At 38.1% G+C, this 26,112-nt stretch overlaps 1 protein-coding gene across 17 annotated transcripts in view; it reads right to left on the bottom strand.

Annotated features, from left to right (window-relative positions):
- ANKHD1 (ankyrin repeat and KH domain containing 1) overlaps positions 1 to 26,112 on the bottom strand; it is a 103,712-nt gene that overhangs the window by 23,651 nt on the left and 53,949 nt on the right. For 16 of the 17 annotated variants that reach the window (XM_085237013.1, XM_085237006.1, XM_085237004.1 and 13 more), the window contains 10 exons: positions 22,966 to 23,053; positions 22,186 to 22,313; positions 21,875 to 22,018; positions 21,172 to 21,274; positions 11,569 to 12,312; positions 3,723 to 3,868; positions 3,472 to 3,583; positions 2,384 to 2,529; positions 2,047 to 2,189; positions 1,018 to 1,231 (listed from right to left, as the gene is read on the bottom strand). In XM_085237013.1, coding sequence (XP_085093139.1) covers positions 1,018 to 1,231; positions 2,047 to 2,189; positions 2,384 to 2,529; positions 3,472 to 3,583; positions 3,723 to 3,868; positions 11,569 to 12,312; positions 21,172 to 21,274; positions 21,875 to 22,018; positions 22,186 to 22,313; positions 22,966 to 23,053 — 1,968 coding nt within the window. The remainder of the gene's footprint in view (positions 1 to 1,017; positions 1,232 to 2,046; positions 2,190 to 2,383; positions 2,530 to 3,471; positions 3,584 to 3,722; positions 3,869 to 11,568; positions 12,313 to 21,171; positions 21,275 to 21,874; positions 22,019 to 22,185; positions 22,314 to 22,965; positions 23,054 to 26,112) is intronic. The other variant, XM_085237011.1, reaches the window with a different exon arrangement.

Below are 26,112 nucleotides of genomic sequence, written 5' to 3' on the forward strand. Positions count from 1 at the left end.
CTAAACGAAAGATTAGAACAGATCCAAATGAAGACAACTGTTCCTATGAAAATGTCCCCAGACTGGTTTTACACGCTTTATATCTATCCTTCCTCAGTACTGAGGCTGATGTTGAGTGAACTCAGTTGCCTGACCAGACCATTAAATTAATACTAGCTCCCAACATGCCCAACCAAAGCCAGAAGAGCTGGCTTTTATCCATATCCCTTTTTCCGTCATTCCAGAAGCAGGCAGACAGCAATTACTTCAGCAGCCTTAGGAGTTACCAAACATTCTTCTATGCTTGGGAAATTGGTCTGGCAGTCCACACAAGATTTAAGCTTGTTTTATTGCAGGAGAAACAAAGCTGACCCAGAGTGACAACACGTGGAACCTATGGAGTGTTTCAGAGGTGCAGAGAGTCACAATACCGAAGCCATTGGTTCTAGACTAACATAAAAGCTTTATAAGGTTTGATTGTATTACTCCTGTTCATGTGGACAAAGCAATCTGTGATAAATGAGCATCGCTATAGCAGCACAACTCTCTTCCAGTCTAGACGTTTTTATGACTGTTGGCGAATATCAGTACCAATCTTAAACCTGCAAAGTTTCCCAGTACTACAGAGGCAATCTGTTTCATTATTAAATTGGAAGAAACAATCAGCTTTTCCCCAATGCAAACAATGCATCTTCCTTAAGGCTTGCAGTATTCTTAAACAAAGCAAACAAAAAAATTTCAGAACATTCAATAAATCCTCAGATTCTTCTCTCCTGCATTAAGATTTGCATATCAAGAGGGGCAACGCAGATTCTAAAATTTAATTTTTCATCAGCACACAGTGTGTTCAAATACCTTTAAAGAAAACAAAAACATACTGTTAAACATTCACCTCCCTTCACTTCTAATTTGCCTCTGAACCACTGAAAAAGAGAAGGATGAATGCTAGAAGAGTAATAGGATAATTTGAAGAAATAACTTCTGAGAGAAACGCACTTGTTGAAGTAAATTATATGGAAAAGCAGTTCAAATACTCACTTTTGCCCTGTGCTCAACATTGGCCTTCCTGTCCAACAGCAGACTGACCACCTCTGCTCGGCCTTGGAAGCAGGCCAAGGTGAGGGCTGTGTTCCGATTGGTCTCAATCTGGGCATTAATATCAGAACCCATATCGAGCAACAGCTTCACGGCAGGTACGTGGCCATTCATAGCAGCCAACATCAGAGGAGAAATACCTAGCTTACTCCCAGTCCTAGTGAGAAAGAAACAAACTGCAGTTCCCAGAACTAGTGAATGCTCTGAGAAATGCAGGTGTATCTAAGAGGAACAAAATGTTTCATGGGAAGCCAAAAATGAACATTAATATATACAAACACAGCCACTTGCCTGTAATTCCAGCAATTTTGAATTGCTTATCAGAAACCAGCAGAGTAACCACATGCAACAGATAGCTAACTAAAATCTATGAACAAGTAAAATGTCTTTCAGCTTTTAGATGCTCAAATAGCTGAAGAACACACAAGTATTGATCTACATATAATCAAGGCTGCATCTGATTCAGGAACACATGCTTCTAAGATGCAGATACAGTTAAAGTTTTTCTAGTGACTGAAAGAACATTACTTTTCCTACAACTAATAAAGAGGAGGTTTGAGAGAAATAGCTAAAATATATTTGGTCCTTCTGTTGAAAGTTTTCAAACAAGTACAAATAGCTGCCCTGGGCTTTGGCTGGCTCCTTTGCTCGGTTCTACTGAAAACTGCATTTGACTTCCAGGTCACAGAAGGATAAGAAAGATAAGGAGAAGATAAGGAGAGAGAAGGAACAGATTTGCAGACTACAGCATTGCTTAACACTTATATCTAAGGCAGATGAAGTTTGTCTGTGGTAGTTAAAGGTAACTTAAAAGCATTAATTAAGGTAACGCTAACATAAATAATAACATCAATACTGTAGAAAGGCTAAAAGGAGCTCTGAAAGAACTACACATTCCAATATATGACTCAGTAGAGTTAAAGACAACAACAAAACATCTGTCCCACATATGGTTCATCTGAGGTATGTTACCTTGAATTAATTTCTGCCCCAGCATTGAGAAGAATCTTGATGATATTGACATATCCACCAGATGCAGCGAGGCTTAATGGTGTATAGTCAGACACATTCCTATGCTCTTTGTTTGCTCCCCGGGCCAACAGCAAATCAACAACCTGAAAGGACCAATGTAGAAAATAAATGCCCTTTCCTCTTGGGAGGAGACTAAAACTACCTGCACTTATTCAACTTAAAAAAAGCTTTTAGAAAAAAAAAAGATTTACTACACTATCAAAATAAAAAAAAACAACTTGTACATAAAAAAAACTACCAAAAAAGTCAAATTCATCAAGGACAAATATGTCTGTACCTCTTGGCGTCCACCAGAGCATGCCAAAGAAAGCGGAGTATCCTTTGTGCGCTCAGATTGCGCTTCTATATCCCCACCTTTGTCTAAAAGAATTTCCACTACACCAATGTGTCCAGCAGTTGCAGCAAGAATCAAAGGCGTAAAACCTAGTAAAAAAAGATCATGTTAAAAATAAACTGGAATATCTCAAAATTTTAAACAGAAATATGCAATTTACAGTGATTTTTATTGCTCAGCTATGTCTTTCTTGGATTGAGTATTTTCTGAGTAATGCCCAACACTATCAGACACTCTCCTAGCCCCCTCCTGACCCTGACACTTGGAGACATATAAGGCATGACTCCTGCCAGCTACATTTAAAGGTTCATCAAAAAAAAAAAAACAACAACATGAACAGTACTGCACTGACCAATATGGATTAAGCTCTGACCAGTTCAAGTCTTTAGACAAGTCACTGCTTTCCACTTAATTCCTATTGAAGTTCCAAGAAGATAATACACATTCACTGCGCACATTGCTTATTTCCAGTGGCTAGCGTGACCTCTGGGGAGAGAAACATGAATGATTCTGTTCTCTCAGCTCCAAGGGATAAGATTTTGCAGAATGTGACTATTGGGAATGACATGATAGGCAGCCTGATTCCTACTCCACCATTAGCCTTGTCAGCTGAGATTCGATATTTACTCCAATCATAGAATCACAGAATTGCAGAGGTTGGAAAAGACCTTCAAGATCATCAAGTCCAACTGCAACCTGACCGTATCACTCTAACAGCCCACCACTAAATCACATCCCTGAGCAAACTAGAAACTCTACCCAGGATACTAAGGTATTTTGTGGTGGATTAACTGTAACGATAGAAGTGCTTTGTATTTCAGAAATATGCCATTCAGATAGATGAACTTCATTTCAAAAATATGGATAGAAAGCCGTACAGTATCACTACGTGGTGTATACATTTCCACATACGTCCTAGAACTCTACATCTCCGCAAGCTTTGTACACTTTCAGAGCAAAAGCTCCCAAATCTCTATTTGAAACATCATGTAGTTGTAGTTCTAAAGCAAACTTTTACTATTTCAGCTTACCCTTCTTATCTCTGTGTTCAATATTGGCACCACGTGCAATTAGTACAGAAACAAGTTCTTCGTGACCTCCTGCACATGCAAGGGTCAGAGCGGTGTCGTGATTGCTTTCAGTCTGCATGGTTGAGAAAGAAGAAAATATTCAAAAGATACTTTAAGAGAACTTTAGTATTTTTAATGCTACTAGATTATTATTTTTCTTTTCAGAACTTATCAAAAAGAAAATCTAGTCAGAGCTAATTGAAATTACTCACATGAGCATCGATGTCAACTGAAGGATACATAGGGAGCACTGACTGTGACACCACGTTGCTTGATGCCTGTGAGCAGGGCTCAGGAGTAGGGGATTCTGTAGTGTGCAAGGAGCCAGTGGAGCTGCTGGGCACTCTGCTATTCACAGCTGGAAAGCAACAATGCATTATTAGCCCACTCTTAGAGATTCTACATTTTATATGAGAAAGATTTAGTCCTGTAAAACTGCAACACTCCGAAGCCAAAACAGAAATGGAGGAAAACAAATTAAGAGTTTCTAATAACAAACATGTTGGTATCTTGCTTAAAGAAGTTTTTCAGCAATTAAATAAGTATTATCTCCAAACTGTGTTAACTTAGAAAAATAATTTTATTAGTCACATTAGAAACATTATAAATTATGAAATTTAGTTACTCTTTTAAAATTCTATCTTCACCACTAATGATGAATCATACACTAAATCTAAGCAGATGAATAATTTATCAACAAAATACAAACCTAACATTCAAAAATGAAGTATCAATCTGGAATTCAGAACTTTTTCACTGGAAGGTTTTCAGAGAAAGTTTTTAAAGCAGGAAGAGTTGACAGCCACTTACACCTGTGAGCTACAACAACTAAAGAAAGGCAGAAGAGAGAGTTGGAGGGAGGGGAGAGGGGAAGGAAAAGAAAGTTGAAAGCCATGTGCTCCCTAGGATTTATTTCTGATTGGTCATAGCCTTTGAAAGATTTCATCCTGAAGGTACATCTCAGTTCAGGGACACAAGTATTTTGGTAGTGCAACTTAATTCTTAAATTTAAAAAATAATTAAGAACTTGAGAAACAGGCTTTTCAGCTCTTACCTTTAAAATAAGTAATGTAAAAACTGAACAGATCAAGCAGAGATGACCCCTGCAATACGTATGCATGGGGATAAGGCCTTAGTCTGCCCTTGTTAAACCAGTGAAAGCATCTGAGGGGAACTCAAACCAAAGGCTCTCATCTCAGCTGGGGTCACTTGCCAGGAAGGTCTAATGCACCAACTATTGATGCACTCTACAAAAAGTCCTGCAAAACAGCTGTATTTAACAAGTAACTTTTACTGCTGGAATGCCAGTTCCTACACTGTGCAGTCTTTTGAGATTGAATATTTAATTAGTTTTAATTATTTCTAAGTATGTAATGCATTGCAGTATTCCTGAAGCAAGCAACTTATGGAGAACATTAACTTCAGGTAAGAAATAAGCAGCAGAGTCTTGCTTTTGTCCAAATACTTCAAGTGACAAGGGGAGGTGAAGGGTTAACTCAAATCTATGTATTGCCTACAAACCTTTCAGTACAGCTGTGATTAAATAGTTCAGCCTTCCCAATGCCATTAACAACACACACACTGGCAATTATTCATAAACATAAACAGTGCAGATGGAAAGATCTCAGAGAAATCTTCAACGTGACTAATACCACTAATGAAGCCTACTCGTATTTGACTGTATGTGACAAAGGAAATACAGATAGGAGCAAGTTTTAGGTGGGTCAGTTTAGCTGGGGAGAGAGCAATAGCACATGGATGGATGAATGAATGAACAGGGGGTGGGACATACAGACTTTGAGGTGACAGTTTTCCACTGCATTTTCCAGAAGTCACTAAAGTGCTCTCCTTGGTCTACAGTTGTAAACAAGCATTAGCATTGGGCCACCACATTTCAACAACAGAGTATTCTTATCTGAAGGCCAAATTGACTTTTGCTTCACCTTACAGCCTTCATGAAGAAATCAGATTTGTGTTTTAAGTTTCAAAGTTCCCACACTTCATCTGCTTACCATGGATTACCACTTAGAGAAGCAGATGAGAAAAAAATTCACGTAATATGATTATTTTCCCCCTCAACACACTGATGTGCATTCAGATATTACTCAGATTTCTGAAGACTATTCCTTTCAAAATACAAAACACCGTATCATCCATAAAGGACTAATTTCACTTTAAGTCAAGAAAGAGATCAAATCAATGCTTTCAATTCCTGTAGCTACAGATGTGCGTGGCTAGTAATACGGAGGTGTGTGCAGAGACACCCTGCTGATTCCACCTGAAGATTCCTTAATGGAATCCATTCACTGACGCTGATGGATTCAAAGAGTTCTCTACTTTTCATGGCCATAACTGAAAGTGTCAAAGTATTTCTTGTATACTTTCAATTCTCACCATGTGCTTGATATAGGTATGTGCTTTAAGCACTTCACTTTACATAGCAACAGTAAGAGCAAATGTGAGAGAATAGACCAAAGGCAACAGAAACACAAACTGTCCCTATATATCACCTTTTTAAAAATACAAGGTAAGAAGATTTCTACAGTAGACAGTAGTTAACCCTCTCCTCTTAACTACTGTATCCACAAAATTACAGGATTTCTTTTTCCCTAAGTTAATTTACACTTCCTTAGAATGTCTGACAAGCTTGAAGATGTCTTAATGGAAGAGTCAGTGGGGTCTGTGTTCTGCAGTCAGACACAGCTGAGCACTTCTGCCTCCCGTTTCATACAGATGATTTAGTTCAATGAACAACCAGAATTACAGGATATACAGATTTTAAGCTGGAAGTATTATGTTGGAAACTTCATTGCGAGTTTTCTTTGCAAACCTCTGTGTGAAATGAGTTAACTGAGTCTGGGCAGATGCCCATTCCAGAGCCTGTTCCTCAAGAACACCCCCTCTTATCATCACACAGGGGGTACCAGCCTTCCAAAACCCATCCCAGCAGAGGATGTCATTCTACTTGTGAATGCAGTCTTTTGCCAGAGATGAAGCAGTACCTGTCCCCTGCCCTGCCTGGCACCAGGCCCATCAGGCTTCACATAATCAGCCAGGCAGGGTCTGTCTGAAAGGCAACAGGGAAACTGCAAGGAACTTTCCAACGGCTAACTTTTAGCAAGTTGCATTTACAACACCAACAGCTAAAGTGTGGTCTTCCCAAGTAGCAGCAACACCGTACCTGGCCCAGATAACAGCAGTTACTCTGGTCTCAGTAATGAGCATCACTGTCCCAACAGCCACACAGTGCACGGCACAGGAGCTCAAGGAGCAGAGGCAAGGATGGATGGCAGCGCTTATGGAAAGACCGTTAGGAGAATACAAAACAAGTGATCAGCCATAAGATCACTTTCAGTGACTCCAAGTGACACTGCAGGGTTTTTAGTGGACTAGAAAAAATGTGCTGCTTTCATCTTTAAGACAAAAGCTTTTAAAAAATGCAGTTTATTTCCAACAAAACAGATATTTCATCTTTCCACAAGAAAAAGATGCCAATAAACAAGGTAAGAGTCAGGCACTGATTAAAAAAATAAGTTAAAATCACTTTTCACAATGTGTAACTTACATCGATAAAACTTTGTGACATATGTCGTGGATTTTTCTGTAGATACTTTTAAAAAATATATATTCTATACCAGGTTTAAACTTTAAATGACAAATGGCAAAATCCAATCTCCCCATATTTTAAGATGTGCCTGCAGTTTTCCAAAGAGAAAACTTTCTTTGCATCATGGTGAAGCCTAAGACAAATCTCCGAAGACACTGATGGTTATTTCCCAAAGTTATGAAAAAATTATCAGAAGAAGCAAAAGCAAAACAAACAGAACTTAGTATTATGTCTTGGTACAACTCCTCAGACATTGACAGAACCTTAAGCAAACAGCTTCTGGATGCAGCCACAGCTGCAGTGCACCCAGAATTTGTAGAACTATTATGCACGTCCATGAATACTGGATTTGTATTTCAGTCCTGCTTTCCTCAAAGACACTGGTTTTCATGACAAAGAAAACAACCTGTTTTCATGACAGAACAGTCTTTCTGCTTTCAGTCTTCCCTAGGAGCTTTTAAATAACATGTTACTGTGCAGAGGCTTTTGCACAGGGGTAATCGTGTCATGTACTATGAGTCACTCTCTCTCACTCCAGCTAACCCTAGTAACTAGTTATACTCCAGAAGCAATCCTAAAAAAAGTAACCCATAGGTCACACCTTTAAAACAGCTCCCTTAGAATATTCCAATTCTATATAACCAACCACAACCAGAATTTCAGAACCAAATACAATTTAAGTGTCTTAAAACATCTGGAATTTCTGTAGATGAACCCCAACTCCCTGGAGGAGAGGCAGCCAGAAGCACACAGAAATGCTAACCCCTGGCAAAAATCAGCAGAGCAAGACAGGAATAAAAACATTTTAACTACATACAAAACACAGCAACATCAAAGAAAGAGCCTCACCTTGAATGTCCTAAAAAAATAATAAAAAAAGAAAGTACCAATACACATACAGCAATCTAAGAAATTTACTGAGGTAAACGTGCAGTATGAACAGCAATGAAGCTGCAATAATGCAAGGAGAAATGCACAAGAACCCAAACTTGTACTGAATAATGAAAATTGAAGTGAAAATTGTGCTTTTATACTGGAAGATGTGATCCAAATTTATTGCTTTCCCACCCTAAACTGTACCGTGTCAATTTATTATTTTTTTTTGTAAATCAGATTTAAATTTTGACTGCATGTCACACCTTCAAAGACCAAATTAGGCATTCATTGTAAAGTTTTCCTTTATGACATCTAAATTCCATTATAGCAAAAAAAGAGTTGCTTCATTTTAAGGTTTTACATGACTTTACAGACATTATTCAGTTACTTCCGCACAGCTCGGGTGCAGGCTGAGCAGCTTTGTGAAAGAAGGGACTCAGGTTACCTACTAGTGATTCTGATTGCCACCGAGATTTTCAACACTTCGTACCTTACCATCAACCATCTCATCTCCTACCAGTTATTCTGTTAGCTGACGTGATGCAGGAGACAAGATACTCCATTTGTGTATGCTGTCACAAGAAAGCTATGTGGCAAAATAAAGATTCTGTAGAAATGTAAGGCATCCCCTAGAACCAGTCTGACCTGAAGCCTGGAAAAAACTGCTTTTTTTCCATTGCCGCGGGTAAGAGCAACAATAACAGTTATTTCAGTGCATCAGGCAAAAGCTGATTTAACATCTCTCTTCCTCTAAAGCAGACTTAATACAAACCGGATACTCAATAAAATTATTATTTCTTCCAAATCAAGTGTCACCACCATTAACGTAGATCATAGAATCCTGAGAGTTGGAAGGAACCTCTGGAGGCTGTCTAGTCCAACTCCCCTGCAATGCACAGGGACATTCAAGCTTCATCAGGTTGCCCAGGGCCTGAACCAGCCATGGACGGGGTATCCACGACATACACCATGCGGCACCTGTGCCTCACCACCATCGCTGTAAAAGACGTTTTCCTTACATCTAACCTAAATCCCCCTCCCTGAGCTTGAAGCCATTTCCCCTTGTTCTATCACCACAGACTCTGCTAAAGAGTCTGAGCGTCTGTCCCCATCTTTCCTGCAGCTCCCTTTTAGATAATGAATTCTCAAGTCACCTCGCAGCCTTCTCTTCTCCAGGCTGCACAGCCCCAGTAGATCCACCAGCAATACTGCAATCAAGGGAGATACTTCACAGGCAAATCAAATTCGAGTCAGAGAGAAAAGAGCAGTCTTCCGTGCACCAAACAGTTAAGCCCCTTTCATAATAATTTTAACCAGTGTCTATAGCTTGCTTTTAAAAGAAGTCAGGCTTTTTGTTTTTTATTGCTCATTATTTCCTTACCAAATTAATCACTAACATAAATTTGTGGGAAAAGATCGGGTCTCTTTCAAACACAGATCAAAGAATTTGGAAGATTTGTTTGATTTACAGTTTGTTTTTAAATAGACAAATTTAAATTTAGAAAGATGATGATTTAACCTATGCCTGGGATTTAAATTGAACAGAATTATCTAAATCTCTCTCAATGTTATTGAAAGGTTTTTTTTGTTTTTGTTTTTATTTTTAATTAAACAAGTTTCTGAATTTTGGAACGAAGTAAAGCAGTAGCAGTAATTTTTGCAGATGCATCTGCAATTGGGACAGCTAATGTTTCCTTCAGTCGCATTTCTATAAAAATGATAAAATGAAAAAATAAAAATTTTGAATAATTTTAGGAGCGTGTGGTACGTGCACCGAGTTCTGAAACAAGATTAGGTTTATTCTGCAAAAACAGCAAGCAAATCAGAAAACCAAAAAGCAGCAGCACGTTTACTCTGAAAGGTCTTACAGTCAAGATACTTCTATTCAAACATTTTTTCATTAAGAAAAAACATCTCTTTCTGCCTGAGATTTCCCCCCTCTACAAATAGCATACAGTTGAGTTTATTTCATTTCTTATGTTACCAGTGAATTAAAAGACAACGTGAATTTTTTCAAAGAGTAGATTGGCAAAATTCTCGACAAGTCCGTTACCAGCCTAAAACAAAGTTAGAAGAGTTGATTACAGCAATTTTTCATTTTAGGTACACTGACTATTTAGTATATAACACACAGCTGATAAACTTCAATAGGTACATAGTGCACGGCCTTCTGCTAGATATGTTCAACTCTTCAAAACAGTAACTATTTCAATGATTGAGTCCTTGATGATTATTTGAATCTTTAAAGTTCTCTTTCTTGCACACTGCAGTTCCAAATCTTGAGAAATATTATTTCAGAATGATCCAATTGCCTTTTTTTTTTTTTTTTAAAAAGCCTGACTACTACTCCCAAGAACACCCTAGAACAGCAGGGAACTAGACCAGATACTCTAAAAACAAAAAGATGCATTTGAACTAAAAACGCCTAGATGAAGGGAGCTACATCACAGCTGTTGGATCGACTGAGTTTCCAAGGAAGGCTGCAAAGCTGCAGTGAGCCTCAACTTGCATGATCTCATTTCTGGTTATTGCCATTCTAAAAGCTCACAGGACTTGTTACCAGAAAAGTCGTACCACACAGTTCTAAAACCTTGAAACAAACTTCGGGGACAGGGCAGTAACTATGAAGAGGGGAAAACAAGACAGGAAAGTAAGGGCTGAGGGACAGAGACAAGGTGAAAAGTTTAAAAAAAAAAATATATATATATATATATATATGCGTATATATATGCGTGTATATATATATATATATAAAGAAAGAAACAACCTACTACAGACCAAACAACACCAGCTATGCCCTGCGCACCTCCAGCAGTAAACACAAATCCTAGTCAAATACATGAAATGAAGTCAACAAAAATGGTATCTCTATTTCACAATGAAACTCACAACCTAATGCGTGGGAACTTCAATTCCTCTTCATACCATCACATACAAGCGGAAGAATACTTTGATTTTTCCTTTTCATCTAGATAATAGGACACTTTTTTTTTTTGCTATGTTATATGTAATAAGTAAATATTCCTGCATAACAACCACAGTTGAAATGTATTCTTAAAACACAAGCCACTACAGAATTAAATGATTGTGCATGGATTCCAGATTGCGTTTAAATTGTAGCAACACTTCCAGCAGAAAGAAGAAGAATACGTTTGTAAATACCAGTGAAAGTATTTTTTTTAGAGATGGGCTAATAAACTGAATATATTCACTGTGGTTATAAGCCTGCATAAAAAAATTCTACAGAGGACAAAAAAAAAAAACCATCACATCTTTAAGTTTCCTAGTGGGCACTATTAATCACAATTAGGCTTTTTAAAGTAGCATGGAAAAAGATAATGCCAGAGGCTGTAACAGGTCTCCAGTACAGGAGAAGAGATTTTTTGTTTGTTTGTTTTGTTAAAAAAGTGTGTTAGAACTGGAAGTCACTATTAGGATTAATAGTACTAATCAGGAACTTTATGCATAAGCAAGTACTCCCAAACTGGAAAACCTCAAGGTATTTTTGGAGGGAAGGAGAAAAGGGAAACTGAGCACACAAATTAATGCAAACATAGGTATATTTCTTAACCCACCTGCTATTAGGTCATCAAGAGTGTCGGTAAGCGTCTGTGCTGGAGTGGCAACCATTAATCCGTCTGGTTCTTGAACTAACAGTCCCTGCCCAGCAATTTGCTGCTGCTGTCCTACATTCTGCTGATTACCTATTGCTTTCTGAAGTTCAAGAGACTCTGTCCCATTATAACCTAAATTACCAGAAAAATTACATTGCGATGCTGGCAAAGGCTGGATAGGGACAAATTCTATTTGTTCAGCAGGTGGTGGAGAATGTTGTTGCTCATCATCTTTTGACAAGATTGTGTCAACCTGAGGTAACTCTGAAAAGTTATCCTCTGGCAGACCCTTATCAGCTTCCACTTCTGGGAAGACCCCGGTAAGTGGGCACTGCTGCTGTAGGGGAAGTGGTGTGTCTGTCTGACCTTTGGTCTCCAAATATTCTTTGGTAAACTGCTGTTGTGTTTTCATCTGCAACTGCCTTTCCACCTTCTGTAGCTCCTTCAATATTTTCTTCTTCTTCTGTACTTGTTCTTCTCTGTTCTTTTTAAGTTCTTCAATTTTATCTTTATTTAAAGGTTCACCTTGAATTAATTCCAATGACTTAAGTTGTGCTTTTTCAATAGCACTAATTCTCTGTCCAAGTTCATTCAGCTTGCCTTCAGTCTCTTCTACTATGCATTCCAAAGGCTGGTATGGGTGAAAAGGTGGCAGTAGGTCCTTATCTGCTACCTGCAGGGAACTTGACTTCTGCTTGGATGCACCTAAGCACATGAAAAATGTTTGAAAAAATGCCATGCTGAAGATACCCCAAACCTCCCCCTTTCACCCACCAAAAAAAAAAAAAAAAAAAAATGTTTAAAACTAACACCGCACATCCTTCAAACCATAGTAAGGTAAAACCCTATGCTCTACATTAAAACAGAAAGGACAAAGCAAAGCAAATAGCTGGAATTTTTAGTATGGATTCTAACATTCCCTTGAACACAGCTGCTTTAATCTTCAGGAATAAGGAATCTTTATGATATCTGACGCACATGACAGTGCATCTTGGAAGTAAAATCAGCAAGAGCAAGGCAGTTAAAAACAATCTGTTAAGTTCTTAATGTTGTTCTGGTGTGCAGAGCAAATTAAACTAAGTCTATTTTCTAGAAGCTAACTTCCAACAGCAAAGTTACAAGCAAAAGCACTCTACTTTTGAGAGAAAACTGGCTCTACAGTAAGAGTAGTATTTTGAACTAGTTTACCAAAAGGTTGTAGTGTTCCACCTTCACATTACAAACAAAATACAGCCAGTGCAAACTAAATATATGCAAATGCATTTTAAAGCTTTGGCACACCTTTGAAAGCTCAACAGAAAATTGGCACCTTCCCTGCCTCCCTCTCCCCATTAACAAATGAGCAATTCTGCTCACTATTAGGGCTCAAAAACCTTCATTCCAACAACATACCATGCCAGAGCACTGCTTCTATCAGTGCTCACAAGGCACTGCCTCCATGCAGCACAGGCTGCTGTCACGGAAGTCTGACATAGCAGCAGCCAGATCTTGCTAACACTTCAGTGCTTACATTTTAATTATTACTTCAGTTAAAGATAGTTCCATTACAAATCTGAAAGATTTAGCTTGACCAAATGACTTTCTGCAGTAACACTCATTTGCTATACCTAAAACAGTAATATATGCTGCTTTAAAAAGCAAACATCTTGAACATTTACAAAGCAGACTCACATCTCAGCATGAAGGGAACTACCTAAGAAAGTAGTTACCTAAAAATTACACAGTAATGTGGAGGTCTGGATCCAAAAATGAAGTTCCAAAAGCTCTGGAAGGATTAAATTCCTAAAACACCAATTTATTTTTCTCTGGATCTTCTTTCACCAAAATTTTAATTTACAACTGATTCCATTTTACACTGCTCTGAAAAAACAAGCCACATACACTGCACTTTTTCCCTCTAATTAATTGAATAAACAAACAGGTGTGAGGATTTTGTTATAAAGAGAAAGAAAAAGTAATAAAATAGAGTTGAACCAACTCTATGCTGAATACTTTCACCAAACAGTATCTCTGAAGTGAAAGCAACACCTCACTATCTAACCTCAGCATACCAAAAGCTATATGTTTGCTAAATACCAAAATACTAGGTATACTGAGACAGATCCCCTCACTGAACATTTTCCCATTTAGTTACTCTGTGTCACTGCCATGTACTGAAAAATCAGTACTTCCAGCTTAACACATATTCAAAACTTTTCTGCTGCTTTGTCTCTGAATCCTGAATTCGAAGAGAATCTCTCTGGAGAGAATAAAGAAAGTGAAGTTCAACAATAACTGACTTGGTGGACTAACTGGTGAATACTCAGGTCAAGACTATTATTAGCTTTTGGCTCTTTGGCTCTGTAGCACTTGTAGCTTTACATAGCTATCTTTTTGTTTTAAAAGCTGAGATTTAAATATGATAAAATACGATTTGAGACCACCATCAAAAACATTTAACTCACTAAAATTATGTAAAACGTTCTTCTACATTTGTGTTAGATTCTAATAATAGAAGGAGTTAGTTGGTGCTTTGAAACTTACGCTGTTCTACCACAAGTTCTCTTAATTAGCAAAAACATTTTAGTAAGTGTAACTTAAGACACAGCTGAGAAGGGAATGCTTCACACTACTCTTCTAACAGTCGTTCCTAAGATTACTGTATGTACCATCTTCATCATAACACAAAGCATCCCCATGACTTCTGACAGTTCTGGACAGCCTCCTTCACTCCACAGGAAAGAAAAGCTGCAGTTCAATGAGCCCCCAAATTATGAAGTATCAATACTATCCCGCTCAACTCGTTCCCACCTGAGTGAAAAAACAAGCCTTGTTGTCATAGGAAAATATCTTACTAAAAAAACCAAGAGCAACTGGAGAGCCAAAGCCATCCTATATAATGACTGGGCATTTCCAGTCTGTGTTGAGCAAGAGACACAGAGCTGGTCTCATGAGAAGCCAACTATCCTGACAGTGTCCCACATCTGGAACAGGCGCTGACAGTTCAGACAGCTTTTGTAAACAGAATTTAGAAAAATCAGGAGAGCCTACAGCAGACTGCTGGGCAGACTGCACACAGATATGGACAGAACATAAGTGAACATCTAGGCTCTTCAATTCCAAAAAAGGTGCAGATGTGTACTTTAATCAGCTTCCAATTAGTCAGCGGGGCTGCCTTATGGGTTCTAAATCACCATTTCTATACCAGAAAATGCTTGCATCTATAATCTTGGGGATAAAGGAACAGTGTGAGGAATTGGAAAAAGCATTTGCTGAACTTGACATTCTCATCATAACAACCTGTTTAAGCCAGAGCTGGAGAGGATGCTATTGGCAGCTTTGAAAGTGTAAGCACTGGGGAATACTGGAAGTATTGAAAGGCAGTGATTTCCTGGTTTTACTCAAATCTCTTCTACGTACTCTTTACATCCTGAAAAACACTGTGCCCATTTTAGTGTATACTTTTGAACAAGACACTATTTTATACCCTTGCTTTTGAAATACTTAAACGCAGGCAGGAATTAAAAATCCAGTCAGGCCAGGCCATAATTACTTCAACTTACATATATAAAATAGATATGTTTATATACATATATATTTATTTTATATATAAATATGTATATATGTTAGTGTAATATAAATCTATAAAACCAATCTAATACAAGACTAAACCCAGGAATACTAAGCAGCCCATCTGGTTTCCACATCAATTATTTTGACTTCTTTTAGAAGACCCTTTTGGTACAAAATGAATACAGTGAAAGCCCAGATGCAGCTGTACAACCACTACCAGCTATCAGGCAAAGTTATGGGAAAGAGAATCATTCAGCTGACAGAAGATCCAGGGCGGTTATGGGCACATGCAACAGAGGAAGAAAACAGTCCCTCCCTAATTTACTTTGTGATCAGTAGCATCCATTTATTTGTAGCACCTCTTTGTTGCTCCGTATTTCCACAGGTTCTGGACCCTAACCTTATCAGTTTAGCCTTTACCATCACTTCTGCAGTCACCCACTTGCTTGCTGCTTCACACCCCTCTCTTTTCACAGCTGTTTTTTGACTAACATTCACCACTCAAGTAAGACCTCCTCTGTACAATACGGCCTCCCATTATTTTCTGAATTCCTACAGAAATGTGAATTTGAAGTTTCTTACATGTCTACTGTGTTCATTCAGCACGTTGTAGAGAATCCTCTAGGTACCTAAACTGATTCACAGCACTATTCATCCATGTGAGCATGCTCCAAACTCCATCTCTGAACTCTTGAACATCCAATAACATAAAGTGGAGAACATCACTAGCAACTCTAATATATGGGGTTTTTATCGTTTGTTTTGTTTTCTAAACTGACTTCTGGCAGCAAGGAATATTTAAGGGTCTTTGACGTTGTGATCAAGAGTTCAGAAAAACAGCCTTTATGCTTAATTGCTTAGGAGAGCTGAGGACTATAAAATCTCCTAACACAACCTTTCTTCATAGGGCTGATGCCAGTGAACAAGCCAGATACTGTATCTCCTTCCTAGTGCTCAAGATTCTCTAGGAACTCTTCTAGTCCTGCCACCTAGTCTACATGATAGCTTACTTTTCCAAGAAAGTAACTGATTTGTCCTTTCACAGGTAATTGATCAGCACAAGAAAAAGTGCAATCTGTCCAGAATGAACCTACACAGAGCCACTCTAACTGACTTCTAATCAGTCTGTTATTAGCTGTGCCACCTAGACTTGCTAATCCCCTTGTCATTTACAGTAATAGCACAGGCAGACACTTCTGTCTTCTGCAAGTTAAAGGAAGTGTCCAGGACACGAGGTAGACATACAACTCTCTCACACAAGCAAAGCCTAGTTTCTACACTAAAAGCACTGCTGATAAACTGGTAAAGACAGACATACTGACAAAGCATTTCTAAGCAAGCACCTAAGCTGAAGAAAATCACTACTTGATCTTTAAACTGTTTCCAGAAGAACATGAAGAGCAGAAGTTTGTTTTTATAATCCACTATGCACTTCAGGAAGTTTCTGTCAATGCAATTGCTAATTACTCCTGCATTTCACCATAGTGGTTTTCATCTTGGCCGCCACCAGCAATAGTTTCACTTTGCTTTACTTTTTATTAGATGAAATTCTGGGGTTTGTTGACAGGTCCCTCATTTCAAGAGTTGTAAACAAGTAGATCAAAACACAAACAGTTAAATTCTAAACTGTTTTCCTGGCATATAAAAGTGACAACAAGAAAAAAAGTTCAATTGTGATGCACATTCAAATACTTCACTTTCTTCACTGAAGCTAATATCTAGTATACAAATCTGTACTGATCTTCCTGATAGTATAACCTAGAATTAAAAAAAAAAAATTGTCTACTATTATTCTTGCACTTCAGCATGAAAAAAAATGAGTGTTCAGGCCCTGTTTGTTTTTAAACTGAATTTTAGAATTAGATTTGTAGTCAGTTTCAACAGGAATAGAATGAGCTCAGTATTGAATTTGCAAGAATATTCTGCATTTAACTACTGTAATTCATACAGGAAAAAAAACCTCAGTTCCAAGACCACAGAGAAATAAGAAGCCAACCCACATACACAAAGTAAAATATTATGCAACTGGGAAAGGAAAGATTTATTTAATTCTTCTATAAGAACAGGATGATTCAAGGAGTGCTGAGCATTGAAGTGAAGTGAGTTTCTATTCCACTACATTCCTCTTGAAAATCATGTAGCATTTTTGCCTGTCACTTCTGCAGCCGTTTCTACAGACAACTTTCGGGAACTAGGTGCAATGATTACATGGTTGAAATCAAACCACAATCTAATCAACCTCCACTCAACTTTTGACTTTATAAGCTTTGGTTACCTTCCAACCTTAGTCTTCTTGTCTTCTTCCAAAGGTGGTGGTGGTGGGTTTTTTGTTTGTTTGTTTTGTAGGGTTTTTTGTTTTTGTTTTTTATGGGCTTGATGAAATCTAAATGGAAAATTAATACAATGTAATTAAATTAGGAGGCGGCTGGCAGACAACTGAAGCTTCCAAGGAACAGAATTTCACAAACCTTTGTAAAAATATTTTTAATAAATGTGTGATCTTGGGGACATCTGCATGGTTTCTACCATCTGCCTGAACTGCTGAAGTCATATGAAAGAGTATCAAGTATATAAGTCAACTAAAAATAGTAGTGAAGTTAGCAAACAGTATTTCCTTCTTTTAATTTCAGAAAAGCATTCTGCCTAAATTCTTCTAAATTCTGCTTAAAAACAACAGCAGAGAAGTTGAATGTCAGCATGTTGATGCCTTTTGACTATCATTTATGGCCAATTAGTTATTTTGTAACTAGGATTTCAAATTAGCTATGAAGTACAAGAAAGCTGGGGAGAAAAAAAAAAAACAACACTTAAGACCACTGACAGCTCTGTCTTCCAAAAAAAAAAAAATCAACACATTTAAAAATATCTTCCTTCAGCTCAAATATTTTAACTAAGAAAACAATAGTGCTGCTCTCCACGGAGTCCCTAAGCATCCCTTTATTTCACTAGTGCATTGCTTTTCAGTGATGTTCTAAAAACAGGTTGTGGGTGTGAGGCACAGTACTCACCAAGCACATTCTATGAAAGACGAAGGCAGGGCAGTGCAGAACCATAAGTCACTGGGAGCTTTGGGTCCCACTCTTTAACAGGAGCTTGCTTTTACAAGCTATGCAAAACTATAGTGGCAACAATACTACAGAGACTATTTTCTCAGGGAAATGTAACAGCATTCTTTTCAAGGATTTTATACACTGGAATGGCCCACAATTTGAGGTAAACAACAAAACTTTAAAGGTGCACCTAAAATTCCAAACCCAGCCTGAAAATATTCACAGCTTCCAGTAAGTGGGCTTAGCAGCTCTCACAGCCACGTGAAAATGACACACACCATTTCTGAGCATCACAGTATGTTTGTAAGGGACTGTATGTGAAGAGCAACCTTTCCTAACAGGAAAAGAATTAAGCCAGTGAGGATCAGACAGTGCCAGGTGGAACAGTTCATAAAGGGTTCTTTAGTCACCCACTCTACTCCATTTGCCTTGCAGGAGGCCAAGCTGCCCAGTGCCAGAGCTGGAGAGCAGGAGGGAGGAAGCATCGGTGGCTGCAGAGTGGCTGGCGCTAGGCACAGAGATCCGCTCCTGGGAGTTGTGCTGCTGCCCTGCACACTGCTCCCCACCTGTCCGGACTGCAAGCAGCAGGAGAGATCTGCCATTCTGTCATCACAGAAATACTGCGCTCCTCTTTCTAGTGGGAACGCTATCCTAGTGGAGCTGCACCAAAATTACTGCTTTCTGCTGAGCAATTCAGACTGCATTCAAGAGAGGACAAAAACAGAGAGACACAAGGCAAGCAAAACTACAGCACCATTCCCCTCTCACATGGACGTGCTAGCCACAAGCTAGAAGCACGCTAACAACAACCTTTCCATATTACATGAGTCAAGTTACATGAACTAAAATCCTGCTGCTGCTTTGACTTCCTCATAAATACCAGGTTACCCACCTTTGTATATTACCCTGATCTGCCTCTCTAGATCCACTCTTAGAAATCATTTTCTTTTCAGTTGCTAAACATTGAAATCAAATCATTTGCCAGAACACTCCATGGCAACTATTCTGTAAGCCTTCTCACTAGAGTAAGGATAACTGTCAATCAAAATTACATCGTAAGTTCTTGGAAAGCCTCACGGCATATTTAACCCATAATGATAATACACAAGTGTTTCTAGTTTTACACCTGACTTCCCAATAACTCTTTAGGAAATGACTTGTTAATACTATATTTTTTGCAAAACTCATCAAAACACCTAACAAAGACCAAGCTGAGGTTAAAAAAACAGGTGTTCCTCTCCTTCCTCCACAGAGGCAAGTCTACAGAAAAACCTTAGGAGACTGTTTCTAACTCCACAGGCAAGGAATTTGTCTTCTCCAAAATAAGTAACTGTTACATGAGAACTTAATTTTTTTCCCCCCGTGGAATTACTGAAAATTCTTTTATTTACACCCTCTTTTATCTTTCCACTCCCAAGTCTAACAGTGAAGTCTAATAAAGCCTGGTGTGTGTCTGAAGATAAGAGCAGAAATTCAGCAAGTATCAAGTTCTCAATTACAGTTAGAATAACAAAGGGCTATGATTATAATGACCACACAGCATTTAATGCAGAAATACCGACTTTTCCCTAAAGATTTTAGGGGCAGAATAACTTCAGACACAAAGCTCTTAATTAGCCCAATGGCACATTTCAAATCTCTGTACCTCTTGTAACTCATCACAGACTACTTTGGCTGACACACACAAAGCATATACTGAAATATTGACAACTATTAGATCTCTTGGTAACGGTTTCAACAAGATAGTACTGCTAAAAACATGCCTAAAATATGAATTGACATCTCTTGTTTCTTTTTTTTTTTTTAATGAGTTCTATTTCTTAAGCTACATGAACTACCTGCATCTCAATTTGATTAAATAACAGACTTGAAATTTATAACTTCAGTCTTCTGACACAATCAACTGCTCTCTCTTTGACTCTGGTGCATCATAAGCTGCGTTTCCAGAACACTAGTCTACTTAGTAGTACTAAAAATTAATTAATTTCAAGGGCACATGTAAGCACATAGTTTTTGCTGCATTATTTAAACCAGAAGTGGCACATTCTTACATTCTTTTGGTCCGAAATAGCAGTATTGCACATCCTACACAGTGACTGTATTTACACACACACAGTTACACACAGAGCATATATGCATAGAGAAAAATCAAGGTTATACTGAAACATTAGGTACACTTTTTTTTTCCTCCCTGCTAGTCACTTGTGCCCCTGGCATTGTTGTTTGCTTGTTTTAGGAAATCCTTGAACGCTTTCAGAATAAACAAATTAAATAAAGCTATGTAAGAGCTTTGACTGCTGTAGCATTTAATTTCCTCAAACTCCAAAGCAGAATTCAAAAAGTAAATCATTTGAAGTTGTAACTTTCCACTTAACAATGTGCTTCACTTTCTGAGCTTGCTTAGAAGCAAAGATTTCTAAAACAATCTGTAACTGGATGGCACAGTTTTGCCATTTAATGACTGCAAATAAGTTTTAACCAGTAAGTTTAAGCACATTCAAAGCAAAAGCCCTAATTATTTACAAGGATACTATTATAAAAGAAGAAAACTCGTCCTCTGGTAAGTAGATCTGCATTGGCATTTTACAGTGCCAACATGTTTGCACTGCTACTTTAAAAACAGGAATAAGTTAATCTTTCAAGTTCATGGATAACAGTAACTATTCTAAATTATCAATATTCAAAAGCATACCTAGAGTTTACGGGTCTGCACTACGGAAATCATCTTCCAAAAAAAAAGAGAATAAGCATGCCCAGTAACCAGTGCTATTACATGATAATATACAAGAAAATTAGTAACAACTACTCAATACATAAAATGCTTTTATATTCAAATCATATCTTCATTACAGGTGTTCAGGAATTACTGGAGCAGACTATGATATGCATAAACACTCAGATAATATCCCCTAGTCTAACACTTTCCAAACTACATTTATTTTCTGAACGGCTGCATACTAACCTTTCACCACTCCCACAAGAGGTGGAGAGTTCTCTTGAGGGGTTCTGTCAGGTTCCTGGGGAGGTACAACCATAGCAAGTGTATGCACTGGAACACGTGGAACCTTAAAATAAAACCACACGCAATCAAATTAAAAAACTCTTCAACTGACACAATCATGAAGCAATAACACAAAGGTAGTTTTCTACAGTAGACTTCCACTCTACTGTTCCTGAAACATCTATGTCCTATTATTTCTTGGTATAACCACTCCAAACCTAATCTAACTGACATGATATTCACAATAGCTGTATGATTCTTTACTAAAGCCCTGGATGGTATAGGCTGTAAAACTTGTTAACATTTTTAGCTTTTTAATCAGCTAACTACATTGGGAAGGTACCTCTCAAACAACATGGTGAGTAATAAATTTACACAGTACAGTCTCTTTCATATAATAACCAGAACCAGCAGGAAAACTTAAGAGGCATTATCATAGTGGTTCAGAGCTATAAAACAAAATACTTAGCAAACAGAAACAAAACAATACAATTCTGAGATATTAGGTTTGGAACTAGCCTGCTTAAGGAGCAGAATACAAGGCAGTTCATGCACTGCAGACAATTCCAATCAACTTTCTCACACTGCTATTTTCAAACATACAGTCTTTTCCTCCTCCAAAGGAAACTTTTATTTGAAACATTCATTGTGGTGTTTAAAATACCTGAGTCTGATCCTGAGATGGAGGTGTGAGTTGAGACAAGTCTGCTGAAGGAACTGGCAAAACATTGTTTGGGTAATCCAGCAAGTAAGAAACAACATTTGTATGTCCTCCTTTGGCAGCTTCAATGAGCATTGTTGAACCATCCTGAATTGAGAAATTGGAAATAAGTCAGAAGATGGATTCCGCTCTACTCCATGCAAAACATGAATTAGTCCATTTAAAATTGCGCATTTTTTAATACGCTAGATCAACCACATGGTTGTTGTAGTACATGCAGTACCCAGAATAAACAAGCACTTTCAAGTGAATACCTTGAGTCGATGAGTAGGATCTGCACCATGAGCCAAAAGGAGCTCAACAACTGCCAAGTGGCCTCCTGCACATGCCAGAGACACCACTGTGTGGTCATTATTAGCTGTAGCCCTATTGACGTTGGCACCTGCAAAGGGAAAAAAAAAAATCCGAGAATTAAACACAAGGATTTTTTTTTACTAAAATATCAACAAGTGCTGGAATATTTTCTGGAATAAGGATAACATTTTTCTTCCAATCATCTAAATTCATACATACTTCTGGGGTAAAAGCAAGAGATTTTAAATAAACTAGCAGCTTGTATACAGAACTGTCACTATCTCAACAACATAGAAATGACACAGTAATAGTGGGCCTCCTAAGTGATAAGAGAAGGTGTACTAAAAGGCACTCATTCTAACCACTTATCAGTACTACTGCATCGTGTTTTTTCTGTTGTTCCAGACAGTACCTTGAGGGTGATGGTTTGTTTTTTTCTGGGGGAGTGTGGGTATTCTTTACTTTGGCTTTTTTTTGTGAACCTGAATATATTTGCCATACTCCAAAACTACTTCTTGATCTATACAAAGGAGTTGGGAAAAAAAAAAAAAACAAACACAGCAAAATATTCTGTGATTCGAGTTTATCATATACAAAACGAAATTCAGAAAATCCCTAACAGCCTAACAAGGGCTCATATATACATAAGACTAACCTACATGATGACAAATACTGAATTTATTTTAACTGGCATTTTATATTTTAAGTTTTAATACCAATTTCTTAAACTAATGTTTTACCTTTGCTAATAAGGAATTGCACAGTGCATAAATGACCAGCTCGTGCAGCCTTCATTAGTGGGGTTCTCCCCCCTTCAGATTCATGTTCCTGTTGTAAAAGAGAAATAACAGTGTTGTGTAAATGGATAAAACTCTAATGTTGTTTCAGCTCACAAATGACCTTGTGTTGGGACCAGAACCATCAGTCTCTGAAGAAGATCCACCTATCTTCTTAACTGACTGGAATTAAATTTTCCTGATACCTTAACTACTGAAGCACATTGCCAAAATGTATAAGGACTGCATCTCTACTGTTCGTCATACAAGGAAGTTTCCCTGTGTATATATCTGTTTTTATTTTAGCATTTGAACACATAACACACTTGAGAACACTAACATCTCATTTCTTCCTCAGAGATGAACAGACACTTATCAGTGAACACTGTGAAGTAACCATTACGTAGCAGTTCTGAGAACTGATGCAGCATATGAGACTTCAGAATTGAAATAATGTCCAAACTGCAGAAAACCTTTTTATGACATGCTGAACATGATTAGCAATAAAAGTTGGACAATTGCCTCTGTTGCTTTTTTTTGATGGATCCTTCATTTCAGGACACAAAGTCTCTGAATAAAAGAACTTGAAAAGAAAACTCAAGAGTGACAAAAGGATGACTTCAGCTTCACAGATGGCACAAAATAACAAAGAAGGACAGACATAACCAAAATTTTCTGATTTTTAAAAAGCTTCTGACAACTGGAAAGATGTGGTTCAAGACAGCTGTATTAGAGAAATTAGAGTCAGAAAATCTGCCTGTTAGGTAGACATGATCAATACTGCAAAGAATGCTGACTAACACATACCAACTATTCCATTGCAATAAAGTAAGAGAATACTATCTTCTTGGGAGTCTGAATTTGCACTCTTCTTATTCAGTCTGGTTGATAATACAACAAAAACAATAGAAAATTTGGGGTTTTATGTTGTTTTCCTTTTTAATTTAAAAATCCAAGAAGCCAAACTCTAAATACATAATTTAAACCTAGAATAGCACACACATCCAAAGTGTGAAAGTTAACATTTGGAACTGACAGGGAGTTATATTGCTATTTACAAATATAAAAGGACAAGAATATATTTGACAGAACAGATTAACTACTTAGTTTTCCGAAGAGTCTGCATGTCCTTTGATACATAGCTTGCACTGATGGCAAACCTGCACCTTAAGTTATCTTTCTGTTTGTACACTTCATAAGCTGGAAAAGAGACCTCAAAGGAACATGAGGTGCAAACTTCAAAGGGAAAAGAGAGCCTAGCAGAGGCTATCCAGAAGAATAAATATCCAACAAAACAAAATTGCCAGAAAAACAACCAATCAACAAGACTTCTAAATGTAGAATAATAGAACATAACGCCACTGAAAAAAATGGCAGTAAAAATGACATGAAAGGAATTTTCTTGAATTTCAGTCAACACATCCGGTACAGCTACTGATGGGCCTGGTGACGGCTGGTCAAAAGGGACTTACAAAAATGCATAGAAAATGGCACAATTGCTACCAGCAACTCGTATTTGATGAAAAACCAGGGTAGGATGTAGTCACGGATGTAGTCATCCTACCCTGAGAAAACTTATGCATGAAAGCTTTAAAAATGGATAATGTTGTGGGAATTGTTAAAGTTATAAATGTAATAAGACAAGGAAGGACTGAATCATCGCCAGTTCCTGGGGTTCCTTAAAAATATGGATACTGATTACGGAAACATCATTTACTTTTCTGAAGTGAGGTGGCTAAGTCAGGGTAAAAAGCTAAAAAGATTTCACACTTCGTGAAATTAAATCAATGGAATCCAAAGGAAAATTTGTGCCAGATCCTGGAAGATGAAGAACGGCTCACAGATTTAGCATTTTTGGTGATTTGATTGCTCATTTAAATGAATTAAACATGTGTCCTCAAGGTGATAAATCAACTGATCTGTGCTATCCTTTAAACACAGCAGCATTACAAATGAAATTTAAATTATGGCAAACTTACGTTACGGCAAAAAGTTTTACACATTTTAATACATATGGCTAAACAAAGTCCTGTGATCAGAGGAAAAACATACAGCCTTACTTTCAGTCTTGATAAAAGAATTTTAGAATAGGTTTCCGGATTTTAAAAAAATCACCAATTTTTCAATATATTTGCAACTCCATTTTCAGTTGGAATACATTACTTGCAAACTTTCAAATGAAAGATATTTAACATCTTTATTAATGATCTTGACAAGGGAATTGACTGCAGCCTCAGTAAGTTTGCAGACAACACCAAGTCGGGAGGGAGTGCTGATCTGCCAGAGGGGAAAAAGGTACTACAGAAGACCTGAATAGATTGGATTGATGGGCCAATGTAAACTGCATGAGTTTCAACAGGGCCAAATGTCAGGTCCTGCATTTTTTGTCACAACAACCACAGGCAGCCCTACAGGCTTGAGGAGGAGTGGTTGGAAAGCTGCCTGATGGAAAGGGACCTTGGTGTGTTGATGGACACGCGACTGACTATGAGCCAGCAGTGTGCCCAGGTGGCCAAGAAGGCCAATGGCATCCTGCCTTATATCAGGAATGGTGTGGTGAGCAGGATTGGGGAAGTCATCCTGCCCTGTACTCAGCACTAGTGAGGCCTCATCTCCAGTACTGCGTTCAGTTTTGGGCACCACTACAGGAAGGACATGGAGGTGCTGGAGCAGGTCCAAAGAAGGGCAACAAGGCTGGGGAAGGGCTTGGAGAATATGGCCTATGAGGAGAGACTGAAGGAACTGGGGCTGTTTGGTCTGGAGAAGAGGAGGCTGAGGAGAGATCTTATTGCTTTCTTCAAATAGCTGAAAGGTGAATGCAGCAGAGCGGGGTTGGTCTCTTCTCACTGGTGACAGGTGAGAGGACAAGGGGAAATGGCCTGAAGTTGTGCCAGGGGAGGTTTCGCTTGGATATCAGGAAGAACTTCTTTACAGAAAGGATTGTTAAGCACTGGAATTGGCTCCCCAGGAAGGTGGTTTTAAAACCATTTTGATGTGGTGCTCAGGGACATGATTTAGTGGTGGGATGTTAGGTTAGTATGGTTAGGCTGAGGTTGGACTTTTCCAACTTGAGTAACTTTATGATTCTATGAGTTGCAATCAGATATTCAA

The sequence above is a fragment of the Meleagris gallopavo genome, chromosome 15 (genome assembly GCF_905368555.1).
Source record: "Meleagris gallopavo chromosome 15, MGAL_WU_HG_1.1, whole genome shotgun sequence".
Lineage (NCBI taxonomy): Eukaryota > Metazoa > Chordata > Aves > Galliformes > Phasianidae > Meleagris > Meleagris gallopavo.